Below are 15,000 nucleotides of genomic sequence, written 5' to 3'. Positions count from 1 at the left end.
GTAGTAGTAGTAGTAGTAGTGGTAGTAGTAGTAGTAGTAGTAGTAGTTGTTGTTGCTGTTATTGTTGTAGTAGTAGTAGTAGTAGTAGTAGTAGTAGTAATAGTTGTTGCTGTTATTGTAGTAGTAGTAGTAGTAGTAGTAGTAATAGTTGTTGCTGTTGTTGCAGCAGCAGCAGCAGCAGTAGTAGCAGCAGCAGCAGTAGTTGTTGTTGTTGTTGCTGTTATTGTTGTAGCAGTAGTAGTAGTGGCAGCAGTAGTTGTTGTTGTTGCTGTTGTTGTTTGTAGCAGCAGCAGTAGCAGTAGTGGTTGTTGTTGCAGTAGTAGTAGTAATAATTGTTGCTGTTATTGTTGTAGTAGTAGTAGTAGTAGTAGTAGTAGTAATAGTTGTTGCTGTTATTGTTGTAGTGTAGTAGTAGTAGTAGTAGTAGTAGTAGTAGTAGTAGACATCTCACTTTACACCATCAAATCTTAGAATCCGTACTGAGAAACGCTTTTTTCTCTCACCACGACTATCTTCCAAGGCCGCAGAGAAGATTAGCGGAGTTTTCAAGAGCATTTCACCAGTTAACATTACAGAAACATTGCCACTCTGCCTCTAGAACAGTAAAAACACCTTCAAAAACTCGTATCAACTTCAATAAACCCTCTTGAAATAGTGGAGGTGAGATGCAGAAGTGTTTGAGAAGACGAGGCATCACCAAGTCACGAATGGGCCAACACATCTGCTGCTGTTTTGTTCTTCCTTTGTGATCCCTCGTGTTGTTTACTGGCTGGTTCCTCCCTCTCTCACTACAGTTCTGGACACTCCATCGGCTTTTGTGTCGATACAAGGTACTCTTTTTGCACCTTTTTTTCATTTTCTCTATTGCTTTTTACGTCACGAGAGAGAGAGAGAGAGAGAGAGAGAGAGAGAGAGAGAGAGAGAGAGAGAGAGAGAGAGAGAGGAGTGGGAATGTGAAATGGTACAAAGGAACCAGAGATGACTGACGAGGATGAGAGAAAAGAAGGAAGGAAGGAAATGGAGAAGAAGTGAGAACTGTGAAATAGGAAGGAAAAGAAAATATGAATAAAAAGAAATAAGAAAGAAATATTGACACATAATAGACCTGGTGATTAATTGAGTCTTTAGGTCCCTTTCACTCACTCACTCACTCTCACTCACTCACTCACTCACTCACTCACTCACTCACTTATTCACTCACTTACAGATAGACAGATATTTAAATTGAGTGACTAACAGATTAACACACTAATTCACTGACTGGCTGACTAACTGGTGAGATGACTGACTGACTGACTGACTGACTGACTGACTGAAGTTTTGATTGATAGCTGTGTGACTGGCGCATGCATTAACTGACTGACTGATGGAATGACTGGCTGACTGACTGACTGACTGACTGACTGACTGATGCTTAGATTGACAGCTGTGTGACTGGTGCATGCATTAACTGACTGACTGACTGACTGACTGACTGATTTAGGCTCATCTCAAACAAGGCCTGCCACGTGGAGGTCTGATGGGTTCTTGCAGCATCCCTTACTGACTGACTGACTGACTGACTGACTGACTGACTGGATGGTGGATGGCTAACTGTTCATCTCACTGACAATCAAACACACACACAAGCACAAATAGACGCAGACAAAGAGACAGACAGACAGACACACAGACACACACACAGACAGAGAGATGGGTTGGCAGAAAAATCATTAAATAGAGATGAAAAGTGGAAATAAATCAAGCTTATTGAGATTGATATGAGACAACATTAGCCAGAGAGAGAGAGAGAAAGAGAGAGAGAGAGAGGGAAGGGGGTGGTTGATGGGTAAGGCAGACAGGGAGTAAAGGAGGATTACAGGGAAGACAGTGAGGCAGGGAGGGTGATGGCAAGGCAGAGGAGGTAGAGAAGTAGAGAAGCAGGCAGGGAGATACAGAGAGAGGCAGGGAGGTAGAGAGGAAGGCAGGGAGGGAGGTAGAGAGGCAGGGAGGCAGGGAGATAGAGAGGCAGGGAGGGTGATAGGTAAAACAGAGGAGAAAGGGAGGTAGAGAAGGAGATAGGGAGGGATGGAGAGAGGTAGAGAGGCAGGGAGGCAGGGAGAGAAGTAGAGAGGCAGGGAGGGAGGCAAGGGGAGAGCTAGAGAGGCAGTGAGGTAGGGAGAGAGGTAGAGAGGCAGGGAGGCATGGAAGTAGAGAGGCATGCAGGCTGGACGGAAGGGAGGGAGGGGGGAAGAGATGGAGGCAAAGGGGTAAGCGAGACAAGGGTGCCTGCCGCTACCACTGCCACCATGCCTGCTTACCGCCTCACCCCTCGCTGGCACTGCACTGGGCTACCGACCCGTTCAGGCGCTCAGTATCCCGCTGGCCAGTGTGGATGGAACACATACGTCTCGCCTCTCCTCGCCTCTGCCCCACGCACACCCCCTCACCCACCCACGCCTGCCTTGGCTAAGCACGCCCCTGAACTTTAAGCCCCGCGAGGCCCTGGTCATGGTGGGTCCAGGGGGAGGGCGGCAGGGACGGGGGCTCACCACTACGATAAGTCTTCACGCCACACTCTGAGGTAGATGGAAAAAGTTTAATGGGGTGTTGAGAGAGTAATCTGGGTTTCCATTACAGTAAGGCTATTAGTGAAGGGTCTGTGGCGGTACGGGGAATCCTGACTTCACTGTTCTATCCTAGCGAGCTATTTGTTGTGTTTCTGTACGTTTGTGTGTTTTTCTATCCTCTTTTTTTCCTTTTTGCGAGCTTTTTGTTGTGTTTCTGTCCGTTTGTGTGTTTTTTCAGCCATTTTTTTTTCTTTTTGCTATTTTTTTATGTAAATTTTATAATTACTTGGTTTGGTGTGATCATTTATTTATAGTCCTGTGTGTGTGTGTGTGTGTGTGTGTGTGTGTGTGTGTGTGTGTGTGTGTGTGTGCGCGTGTGTGTGTTTTCCCTCAGTCTAGCTTTTTTTTTTTTTTCCTCTTTTTTTAACGCAAACTTTGGAATGGCGCTCTCTGGGTTTTGGTGTGATCATTAATTTCTGGGGTGACTGTGTTTTTCCAGGCTTTTCTTTCCTTCCTTGTTTTTTTTTTCACGTCAACTTTGCAATTCCTCACTCGGTCGGCTTGGTGTGATCATTAATTCCGGAAGACCGTGGCTTTAATTTCAACGGGAAGAGTCTTTTAAAAGTATTTGTATTTCTCGTCTATTCATTACAGTTTGTGATGTCTGTAGGGTTTTTTTCAGCCTTCCAGTCTTGCATTATGGAAAGAGAGAATAGAAAACATACTCAGAATCTTGCTTATCTTATCTATGGCCTTTGAAAACAGCCCTCATCATCTCTAGCCTTTGAAAATAATCTGTTATCTTTGACATCCAACTCCCTCAGTACTGGAATACATTTTTGCCTTGAGTTTTGGGTACGACTAGACGATTTTATTGGCATTCGGAAGGGTCTATGGAGGTCAGAAGATTAATGGTCAGAGTCTTCACTGTTTCAATCCCCACATAATTTTCTGAAGGAGTATAAAATCACTAAATACTAAGCAGGATGAATATATACTTACCATTTGGTGATTTTATAGAACCTTCAGAAACGTATGTGGGGGATTGAAACAGTCGAGTCATTAATCTTCTGACCTCCATAGACCCTTCCTAATGTCAATAAAATGGTCAAATCGTACACAAATCTCAAGGTAAAAATGTGTCCCAGTACTGAAGGAGTTAAAATAGTGAAGACTGTGGCCATTAATCTTCTGACCTCCATAGACCCTTCTTAATGTCAATAAAATGGTCTAATCGTAAACAAATCTCAAGGTAAAAATGTGTCCCAGTACTGAAGGAGTTAAAATAGTGAAGACTGTGGCCATTAATCTTCTGACCTCCATAGACCCTTCCTAATGTCAATAAAATGGTCAAATCGTACACAAATCTCAAGGTAAAAATGTGCCCCAGTACTGAAGGAGTTGAAATAGTGAAGACTGTGGCCATTAATCTTCTGACCTCCATAGACCCTTCCTAATGTCAATAAAATGGTCAAATCGTACACAAATCTCAAGGTAAAAATATGTCCCACTACTGAAGAGGGTTAAGAGTGAGAGTCTAAGAAGGTTTATTCCAGCGGTGTCGTGTCTCTTGTGGCGACAGTTAGCGGCGAGCGGCACCACCAAACAGCAAGGGAAGGATCTAAAACTCAGCTGCTGTCTGTTATCCGCCGTAATCCTTTGCAAGCCTTCGTAATGGACAGGAGCAGCTGAAAGGGAGGGAGAGTGAGAGAGGGAGAGGGGGAGGGAGAGAGAGTAAGAGAGGGAGAGAGGATGTAAGTAAGGTGGAAAGATTTGTATGTAACTTCTGATTGTTTTGGAAATGGCGATGTTAACCCCTTCAGTACTGGGACGCATTTCTACTTTGAGTTTGGGTGTGATTAGACGATTTTATTGACATTAGGAAGGGTCTATGTAGATCAGAAGACTAATGGCCAGAGTCTTCACTATTTTTAATCCCCCACATAAGTTTCTGAAGCTGTGTAAATATGGAAACATGTCATGGCACTGAAGAGGATAAAGAAAGAAATTTTTGTTCATTTTTATTATCTTGCATTTTGAGACGTGCTGTTGCTGTTTTTGTTATTGATTTTGCCATTTAGAAGATTGTAGCACAGGTTATCAAGGTTTTCCAGGGTGAATTCATGAGAGAGAGAGAGAGAGAGAGAGAGAGTACCCATAACATTTCAATCGATAAATTCTTACGCCCTTGAATAAAAAAAAGTCTAGCGCAAGAACAAAAGATTTCATTAAACGTATCTTGCCTGATTTTACTTGATAATCTGGACCTTTTAGCCTCTCGCAGTGAAGCACAGTCTGGGAAGGGAAGGGTAAGGAAAGGAAGGGAAGGGAGAGGGGAGGCCCGGGACACCTTCACCCTCTCGCTCGTTTGGCTCGTCTATGGCCCATATACTGAAACACTTCTGCGCCTCGACCTTCCAATACTTTCATAAGCCTCCAGATAACGTTACCAAGGTTTCAAAGGGTGTTTTTATGATTCTATTGACAGATTAACCTCTTCTGTACTGGGATATATTTTTTACTATGAGTTTTGGCGTGTTTTCAAAGGTGTTTTTTATGATTCTTCTTTGAGATAAACCCTTTCTGTACTGGGATATATTTTTACTATCAGCTTTGGGGTGTGATTAAACGATTTTATTTACATTGGGAAAGGTCTATGGAGGTCAGAAGGTTAATGGACAAAATCTCCACTGTTTTAATCCCCACATAAGTTTCTGAAGCTGTATGAAATCGCCAAATAGTAACCAGAAAGAATATGGAAATGCGTCATGGTACTGAAGGGCTTAACAAAATTTCTACTGGAGAGATAACGTTACTCAGGCTTTCAAGAAGAAACCAGTGAAGTGAAGAGGAGAAATAAGGAGGAACCAGGAAAAATAAAGAGGAACCAGTCAAGTTAAGAGAAAAAATAGAGAGGAACCAGGAAAAATAAAGAGGAACCAGTCAAGTTAAGAGAAAAAATAGAGAGGAACCAGGAAAATAAAGAGGAACCAGTCAAGTTAAGAGAAAAATAGAGAGGAACCAGGAAAAATAAAGAGGAACCAGTCAAGTTAAGAGAAAAAATAGAGAGGAACCAGGAGAAATAAAGAGGAACCAGTCAAGTTAAGAGAAAAAATAGAGAGGAACCAGGAAAAATAAAGAGGAACCAGTCAAGTTAAGAGAAAAAATAGAGAGGAACCAGGAGAAATAAGGAGGAATCAGTAAGATGAAGAGGAGGAAAAAGGAGGGATGAATTTAGAAGGCAATGCGAATACCAGTTACCGGGAGAAGGAGTGTGTGGGTAGACAGAGAATAAGATGGAAAGACTTGATGAAGCGAAGACATTAAGGAGAGGGAGAGAAGGAAGGCAAGGAAAGTGAGGGAGGGTTGAGGCACAGTCAGTCATGGTCACTCACTTTTCTCCTCCTCCTCCTCCTCCTGCTTCTTCTTCTCCTCCTCCTGCTTCTTCTCCTCCTCCTCCTGCTTCTTCTTCTTCTCCTCCTCCTTTGCTTTCAAGAGAAGAAAGGAAGGAAAGGAAAGGGAGATTTGAAGTACAGTTGGTCATAGTTACCTTTCTCCTCCTCCTCCTCCTCCTCCTCCTCCTCCTCCTCCTCCTCCTCCTCCTTTTCCTCCTTTGCTTTCAAGAGAAGGAAAGAAGGAAAGGAAGGGGAGATTGAAACACAGTCGCTCATGGTCTCCTTTCTCCTCCTCCTCCTCCTCCTCTTCCTCCTCCTCCTCCTACTCCTCCTCCTCCTCCTTTGCTTTCACTATGCGTCTTATTAACGACAGAAAACGCCAGGCAAGTTCCCCAAATTGGTTTCGCATCAGTTCCACATTTTGCGCTGATAATGGCGCCGCCTTAAGCCATAATCTTTGCTCTCACTCTTGATCTTGAGTGTCATCGCTGCTGTTTTTTTTTTTTTTTTTTTTTTAGCGCATCCAAGTGAGTGGTTAGAAAGGGTAGTGCTTGATACTAGGCTTACTTCTTCTTCACTTCTCTTGTTGTTGTTGTTGTTTTTGTTGTTGTTATTCGGTTTTTTTTCTTCTTTTCTTCTTCTCCTTTCCTACTTCTTCTTTCCCTTCATTCCTCTCCATCTTCTTCTACTTCTCCATCTTTTTCTTCTTCTTCTTCGTTCTTCTTCTTCTTCTTCTTCTTCTCCATCTTCTTCTTCTCCTCCATCTTCTTCTCAATATTCTTCTTCTTCTTCTTCTTCTTCGTTCTTCTATTTCTCCATCTTCTTCTTCTCCTCCTCCTCCTCCTCCTCCTCCTCCTCCTCCTCCGTTCAGGCTCCGAGACTCGACCTCTGCCTTCTTCCTCACTTCGTTAGTGCAGTTTTGAAAAGTGCATTTTGTTTCCCTGGAGTTCGTAATATTTTTGTTTCGTCTTTGCATTTTGTTGCCTGATATTTTGCTACACCAGCGCCACGGGTACACACACATACACACACACACACACACACACACACACACACACACACACACACACACACACACACACACGGGGTTACTATTGACAACGCATACACAGATACACACATGGTCTCCAGCGATAAGACAGTGACACATGCACGAGATTGATGAACACACACACACACACACACAAACACACACACACACACAGAGCGGTGATGATAAATAATAGACACATTGGAGGGTGTCCGGTGTGCGGCACATGTGTAGTGGAAGTGTTAAAGCTAGCCATGGATTACTCTCATTGCTGTAGGGGATTTTTTTACCGTCACGGGGCCGAGAGGAGACCCAGAGAAGGTTGAAGGAAGGCTGGGCAAGGCTGGGGAAGACTGGAGAAGGCTGGGAAAGTCTGGGGAAGGCTTGGGAAGGCTAGGGAAGACTGGAAAAGACTGGGGAAGGATGGGGAAAGCTGGGATAAGGCTGAGGAAGGCTGGAGAAGGCTGGGAAGGCTTGGGAAGACTGGAGAAGACTGGAGAAGACTGGAGAAGGATGGGAAAAGCTGGGGAAGGCTGGGGAAGACTTGGGAAGGCTGGGGAAGGCTGGAGAAGGCTGGGGATGGCTGAGAAAGACTGGGGAAGGCTGGAAAAGGCTGAGGAAGGCTGGGGAAGGCTGTTGATGGCTTGGGAAGGCTAGGGGAAGACTGGAGAAGGCTAGGGAAGGCTGGGGAAGGCTGGGAAAGGCTGTGGAAGGCTGGGGATGGCTGAGAAAGACTGGGGAAGGCTGGAAAAGGCTGAGGAAGGCTGGAGAAGGCTGTTGATGGTTTGGGAAGGCTAGGGGAAGACTGGAGAAGGCTGGGAAAGGCTGGGGAAGGCTGGGGGAAAGCTAGGGGAAGACTGGGGAAAGCTAGGGAAGGCTGGGTAGGGTAGGGACTTGTGGTGGTGGTGGTGGTGGTGGTGAGGGAAGCAGGGAAACGCAGGGGGAGGGTAGGAGAGGTGTGTGATGATGGTGGTGGTGGTGGTGGTGGTGGTGGTGGTGGTGGTGGAGGTGGAGGGGGTGGAGGTGGGGTGGGGGCGTATTAATGGTGGTGGGTTGCACGTCTCGTTATTTTTGTTGTTGTCATGACGGTTTTGTTATGTTTTTTTTTTTTCGTACTGTGGTGGTGGTGGTGGTGGTGGTGGTGGTGGTGGTGGCTTTACAGTTTGTTGTTGTTGTTGTTGTTGTTGATATTAATACTGCGGACAAAGGTATGTTGACAGCCATGCAAATAAAAATAATGTTGAGCCAATGTTTCACGGCGCATTTATTGTTTTTGTCACTACTACTACTACTACTACTACTACTACTACTACTACTACTACTACTACTACTACTACTACTACTATTATTATTATTATTATTTTGTCGTTGTCGTTGTTGTTGTTGTTGATGATTTTGCTCATACAGTAGTAGTAGTAGTAGTAGTAGTAGTAGTAGTAGTAGTAGCAGTAGCAGTAGGACAGTACCACCGCCATCATTACGACCACTAACGAGAAGAGTCTTGTTTCCGCTGCCTTCACCTTAACCTCCTCCTCTTCCTTTAATAAAACCAACCCCCGGGCCACATGGAAAACTTGCCTCCTCCTCCTCCCCCTCCTCCTCCTCCTCTCCTCCTCCTCCTCCTCCTCCTCCTCCTCCTCCTCCTCCTCCTCCTCTTCGCGTCAATCTAGTTCCCCTTGTTTCAGTTATCACCTATAATCTGTCCTGTTAACGAAAATGGTGGTGCCTCTCTCTCTCTCTCTCTCTCTCTCTCTCTCTCTCTCAAGAAAGGGTTTCATTATATTTTTTTTTCTCTACTCTTGTCGCCCTAATGAGGAAGGTCCATACTCTCTCTCTCTCTCTCTCTCTCTCTCTCTCTCTCTCTCTCTCTCTCTCTCTCTCTCTGCCTCCATATACAAGCTTTTTATTTCGTTTTTCTGGATTATTCTTCTTATTTTTTATTGAGAGAGAGAGAGAGAGAGAGAGAGAGAGAGAGAGAGAGAGAGAGAGAAGGGGGAGCAGAAAACAAGAAAAATCCTAGCCTAGTTAGTAATAAAATGAGAGAGAGAGAGAGAGAGAGAGAGAGAGAGAGAGAGAATACGAAAAATGAAAGAAAAATATATAATGAATTTACTTCTTAGAATTTTGAAAAGATCGAGAAGCCAGTGACCTTTTTTTTCATCTTTTATTTTTTTTTCCTTTTTCTTTTTTTCTATTCTTTTCCTTTCTTTTTTTTTTTTTTTTTTTTTTGTTGAGCGCTGCGTATTACAGTGTTCCAGTTTTACCATATTACAGCAAAGTCTCCCCCGTTTTCTTTTATGCCTTTGTGGGGGTGACTAGTTTGCTTGTTTTCCATTAATTTATTCATTCAACGTATTTATCCTTCCTCTCTCTCTTTCTCTCTCTCTCTCTCTTGTTTCTCCTCTTCCTGTATTCACTCACCTTGTCTTTCTTCTCTCTTTATTTCTCCTCTTTTTCGTATTTACTTTCCTTCGTTTGATTCTTTTTTTTATTGTCTTCCTTTCACTTATTCATTCACTTATTTGTCCTTTTTCTTTCTTATTTTTTCCTCTTCTCATATTCACTCACGTCATTTGATTAGGCTGTATTCATTCAGCTATTTGTTCTTCCTCTCTTTTATTTATCCTCTTCACGTATTCTCTCTCTCTCTCTCTCTCTCTCTCTCTCTCTCTCTCTCTCTCTCTCTCTCTCTCTCTCTCTCTCTCTCTCTCTCTAATTTTCACGTTTTCACTCACGATGTTTGTTTAGTTTGCTTTTATTTCATTCATTCATGTCTTTACTCTCTTATTTTCTCCTTTTAATGAAATAAATCAGGTTGTTTGGCTTGTTTACTCATATTTCATTTACTCATTTATCCACTTATTTGTTTATCCTCTCTTATTTTCCCCTCTTCGCGTTCTCACTCATGATTTTTGCAGTTTATTTCTCTATTCCACTCAATTCTTCAGCTATTTGTCTTTACTCACTCCTATTTCCTCCCCTTCGCGTATTCACTCACGTTGTTTGGCTAGAACCTAACCTAACCTAACCTAACCTAACCATCCACTTATTATTTTTTTTTCATTTGCCTTTCCTCTGTCTTATTTCCTTCCTTCACGTATTCAGTCACTTTGTTAGCAGCGGGACTGTGGATTTGTGCATTGTCTTGGTAGTGGCGGCGCGTGGAGCGAGGAGAGAACGTGTGCACTCTGTCTGGCTGGCTCTCGTAATCATAGCTAATGGTAATGTAATCCCGTGAAAAAGGCATAAACTACAATTTAGAACAAGTATGTGTTGAAATAAAATGATAATGCGAGAGGTGTTATTGTTTTATATATTTCTTTTCTCTCACTGTTTTGTTGTATTAAATTTCTCTCTCTCTCTCTCTCTCTCTCTCTCTCTCTCTCTCTGCAATGTGATTTATTAAAAGGATAATGTAATGATGATACTCCACGGTGATAATACGGGTCATCATCTCCGGTTCTGATGCAAATTAAAAAAAATGTAGCTAAGTAAGGCAAGGAAAAATATTATTAGCCTCTTCTGTACTGGGACACATTTTTACCTTGAGATTTGTATACCATTAGACCATTTTGTTGACATTAGGAAGGCTCTACGGAGGTCAGAAGCTTAATGGCCACAGTCTTCACTATTCTAATCCTCACATCAGTTTCTGAAGCTGTATAAAATCACCAAATAGTCACCAGAATGGATATGGAAACGCGTCATGGTACTGAAGGGGTTAATCGGTTCACGTCATATGGGAAACAGAGCCGAGACTAACCTGAGACTTCAAAAAGTTCTATAAAGATGAATAAATAAATAAATAAATAAATCTCAACTAAAGGTGTTAACGAGACGCCCCTCAACACACACACACACACACACACACACACACACACACACACTTAATCCAGCCTTCCAATATCCTGCATAGCTTCTTCATCTCCTTACCAGAGCTGTCCCTAGCATCCTTTCCCAGCACGCCCTTGTCCCGCGGCACTTATTATTAATCCCCCTTGGTGCCACAACGCCCTGCTCACCACGGACCTTCCCCCTTCATGTCCCTGTTCCCCTCTCCCATGTGTCTCTATGTCTCTGTGTCTTTATGTCGTCTTCCTCCACCCTGTCTGCCCACCTCTCTCTTCTCTGGCTGGTTGGTTGTGAGTCAAATGTGTTCCTGTTTTTTTTTTTTTCCTGTAATCGTCTCTGTGTGTGTGTCTGTGTCTTGTTCTCTGTGCTTTATCTCGGTTCTATCTCTCATCCTCCCCCCTGTCTATCCACTTCTCTCTCTTCTCGTTGCCATTACCGTGTCTGAGTCAAGTGTGTTCCTGTTTTTCCTGTAATTATGTTCTGTGTGTGTCTGTGTCTTGTTCTTCTCTGTGCCTCATCCCTCCCAGTCCTGTGTTTCTTCCTCCAACCTGCCTCGTTGTCATTACTGGGTGAAAGTCAAATGTGTTCGTGTGTGTTTTTTTTTTTTTTGTTATTTTTGTTGTTATTTTTGTGTAATCATGTTTTGTGTGTTTCTGTGTCTTGTCCTTCTCTGTGCCTCATCCCAGTTTCGTCTCTCTTCTCCTCTTCCCTGCTATTAACCAATCTAGTACCGTGACGCGTTTCCATATTCATTCTGCTCACTATACCAATAATCTTGCGTGGTTTGTGTTCCTCCACGCTCACACTGCTCAAAATATGCATCTTCTGAATTCTTTGTTTCCCGCAGTGATTCCTTTGTGCTGTGGAAGAAAAACCTAGATTCACTTAGTAGTTAAAAATCACCTTCCTCAAACAGACACCAATAATCGTGCGTGGTTTGTGTTCCTCCACGCTCACACTGTCCAAAATATGCGTCTTTTTGAATTTTTTTTCCCCCGCAGTGTGTGATAACAATAGCAGCTCTTTCCCTTTCGTTCCTTCCCGTCACTGATGAAAACTAGTGCTGGTGTATTCCTGCCCACGTCCCGACATTGGCAAGGACGTGAAGTGCGGCCTGTGTGTGTCTCAGGTGCTGGCTGGGCTGGGTTGGGCTGGAAAGCATCTGCGTACCCCGCTCTGTGTTTCAGATTCGGGTCGTATTCTCAAACATTTCTCTGCTTCACCTCCACTATTTCAAAAGGCTTTACTTGAATTTACACCAATTTTTAAGGTGTTTTTTACGGTTCTAGAGGCAGAGTGACAAGATTTCTATATTATTAACTGGAGAAATTCTCTTGAAAACCCCGCTAATCATCTCTGTGGCCTTGGAAAATAGTCGTGGTGAGAGAGCAAAGTGTTTCTGAATACGGACCGAGCGCCATATTCAGAAATGCTTCCTTCTCTCTCTCTCTCTCTCTCTCTCTCTCTCTCTCTCTCTCTCTCTCTCTCTCTCTCTCTCTCACACAGCGACCATTTTCAAAGACCACAGAGACGATTAGCCCAGTTCTAAAGAGTATTTGTCCTGTCGATAATGCAGAAAACTTGCTAACATGTCACTAGAATCACAGAAACACCCTTAAAGTCCCGTGTCACTTCAACTAGAGCCCTTGGAAAATGGTGAAGCTGGTGCGCTGTGGAGAAAGGGTTGCAGAGTCACGCCCTCGCACTCTGAGTTCTGACACACATCCGCGCCGCATCAACACTACTTTGAAAATGCTATAGACGAAGTTATACAGGTTTACAAGGCTATTTTCATGGTTGTAGTAGCAGATTAACAAGATTTCTGTGCTGTTAACAAGAGAAAGAGTCTTGACAGCGGGACTAATTATCTCTGTGGCCTTTGAGAGAGAGAGAGAGAGAGAGAGAGAGAGAGAGAGAGAGAGAGAGAGAGAGAGAGAGAGAGAGAGATAGTAGTAGTATATCCTAAAACAGATGAAGAAAGAAACCATGAATAAAAACAAGAGTATAAATATGCGTGTTTTTTTTATGGAGAGGAAAAAGAAAAAAGAAAAGAGAAAAAAAGGCTAACAAAAATACAAGACTTAATTCAATTACATATATATTCCTGAAAACATAAACACACACACACACACACACACACACACACACACACACACACACACACACACACACACACACACACACACACACACCTCCTCCCCTCTCTCTCTCTCTCTCTCTCTCTCTCTCTCTCTCTCTCTCTCTCTCTCTCTCTCTCTCTCTCTCTCTCTCTCTCTGTCTCTCTCTTTCTCTTCGTTCTTTCTTTTTATCATTTGGAAAGCAGCAGAAATAAAGTCCATTCTTTGCGGACTGCAGGAGACTTTTACGCCTTCCCAAGAGCCGAGGAAATGTTGCAAGTTGCCCAAAAGAATAAGGAAATTAGTTTTTGTTCTTTTAAGACAAAGGGAAGCCAGATCTATCTTCTCGCGGCCGCCTTTGTGAGAGACTTGAGAGATTTGAGAGACCAGAGAGAGAGAGAGAGAGAGAGAGAGAGAGAGAGAGAGAGAGAATGCGTTTATATTTCACGCTTCGCAGAAAACACAAACATAAACGCTCTCTCTCTCTCTCTCTCTCTCTCTCTCTCTCTTTCCTTCCCTTCCCTTCCCTTCCTTTCCCTCCCATACACACTTTACTTAACCTACCTCCATGCCTCCCTCCTCTCCTATTCTTCCACCCCTTCCCTTCCCTTCCCTTCCCTCTCCTCCCATACACAGTGCTTATCTAACACCTTTCCTTCTTCCCTCAGGATAAGATGGGCCGCGGGGAGGGAGCGGTGCCTACGAAGGGTGTTGGAGGCTACAGACCCACGACCAACTGGCGGGAGATTTCGGTAAGGCGGCGGAGTGTGGCAGCGCGGCAGGTGCTCGCTTGTATCATTGTGAGCGGTGTGGTGATCGTCGCTGCAGGAATACTACTGACTGTTCTTGGCTTCCTCGTCATTGCCAGTGAGTAGAGCGGTGTGTTCTGTGTGATGTACTCTTGGATATACTCTCAAACTCTCCTGCGCCGTTGAAGAGGGTCTACTTGTAGGTGCGTGTGTTTTTTTAGTGCTTTCGTGGTTTTAGTGACAGATTAGCAAGGTTTCTGCGTTGTTAGTAGAAGAAACAGGCTTGAAAACACGACTATTCATCTCTGTGGCGTTTGAAAGTAGTGGAGCGAGAGAGCAAAGGGTTTCTGAATACAGGCTTGATAGTAATACCGTATGCAGAAACGCCTTTTCTTCTCATTACGACAATTTTCTAAGGCCACAGAGACAACTAGCCGGGTTATCAAGACGGCTTTTCATTTTATTGAAGTAGAAATCTTGACAATCCATCACCAGAACCATAGAAATACTCTTAAAAATACGAGCGTCTTTAGAAAGTATAGTGACGCCTTCCCTCTCACCACGACTGTTTTCCAAGGCCACAGAGACAATTAGCCGGGTTATCAAGACAGTTTCTCCTTTTAATAAACTAGGAATCTTGCCAATCCATCACTTTTGTCTGGAGAACCGTAAAAAACACCTTAAAAAAAACAACTCGTGTAAACTTAAATAAACCTTCTGAAAGAGTAAATGTGAAGCGCAGAAGTGTTTTGAGAATACGAGCCTTTATCAATCATTCATTCACTCATTCATTAATTCATTTTAGTTATCTATTTACCTTATTTATTTATTTTTTTTTTATGAAGTGTTCTAAGAGGGAGGTTTCAAGACATTTGCCCCCACACTTTTGGCTAACTCTACAAAACTTTTAGGGAACTGGCAACCAAGTGGACCTTTTTTTGTTATATTTGTTGTCCTTGCCCACCTTCCCCTCTTCCATTAAAAACGTAAAAGGAGAGTATGAGAGAGTGAAGGTGCGGTGTTCAGGTGTTAGGGCTCAAGTTACCAAGTTACCCTGTGCTGCCGTGATGTCTTGTTTCCTGATCCATATTTCACCTTCCCGAGTCTTTGATGTCTGTGTTCTCCCTCACTCCCTCGCCTCGCCTCGCCCTCTGACTCATTCCAACCGTCAAGACTTTTATTATGTGTGTGTGTGTGTGTGTGTGTGTGTGTGTGTGTGTCTCTCTCTCTCTCTCTCTCTCTGTTGATTACATTTGGACAAACTAAATTATACGTTTATATACTTATTTCTGCGTATTTTGTGTTTAT

The 15,000-nt window shown here is 43.4% G+C and overlaps 1 protein-coding gene across 3 annotated transcripts in view; it reads left to right on the top strand.

Moving 5' to 3' along the window:
• The window catches only part of LOC123501191, a 56,124-nt gene that overhangs the window by 19,957 nt on the left and 21,167 nt on the right, over positions 1–15,000 (top strand). For 2 of the 3 annotated variants that reach the window (XM_045249854.1, XM_045249852.1), the window contains exon 4: positions 13,612–13,810. In XM_045249854.1, the coding sequence (XP_045105789.1) occupies positions 13,612–13,810 (199 nt within the window). Of the gene's footprint in view, positions 1–2,345; positions 2,564–13,611; positions 13,811–15,000 lie in introns of those variants that run through there. The other variant, XM_045249853.1, reaches the window with a different exon arrangement.

The sequence above is a fragment of the Portunus trituberculatus genome, chromosome 9, assembly GCF_017591435.1.
Source record: "Portunus trituberculatus isolate SZX2019 chromosome 9, ASM1759143v1, whole genome shotgun sequence".
NCBI lineage: Eukaryota > Metazoa > Arthropoda > Malacostraca > Decapoda > Portunidae > Portunus > Portunus trituberculatus.
The sequence above is the reverse complement of the archived record's forward strand: the minus strand, read 5'-3'. Positions and strand labels throughout refer to the sequence as shown.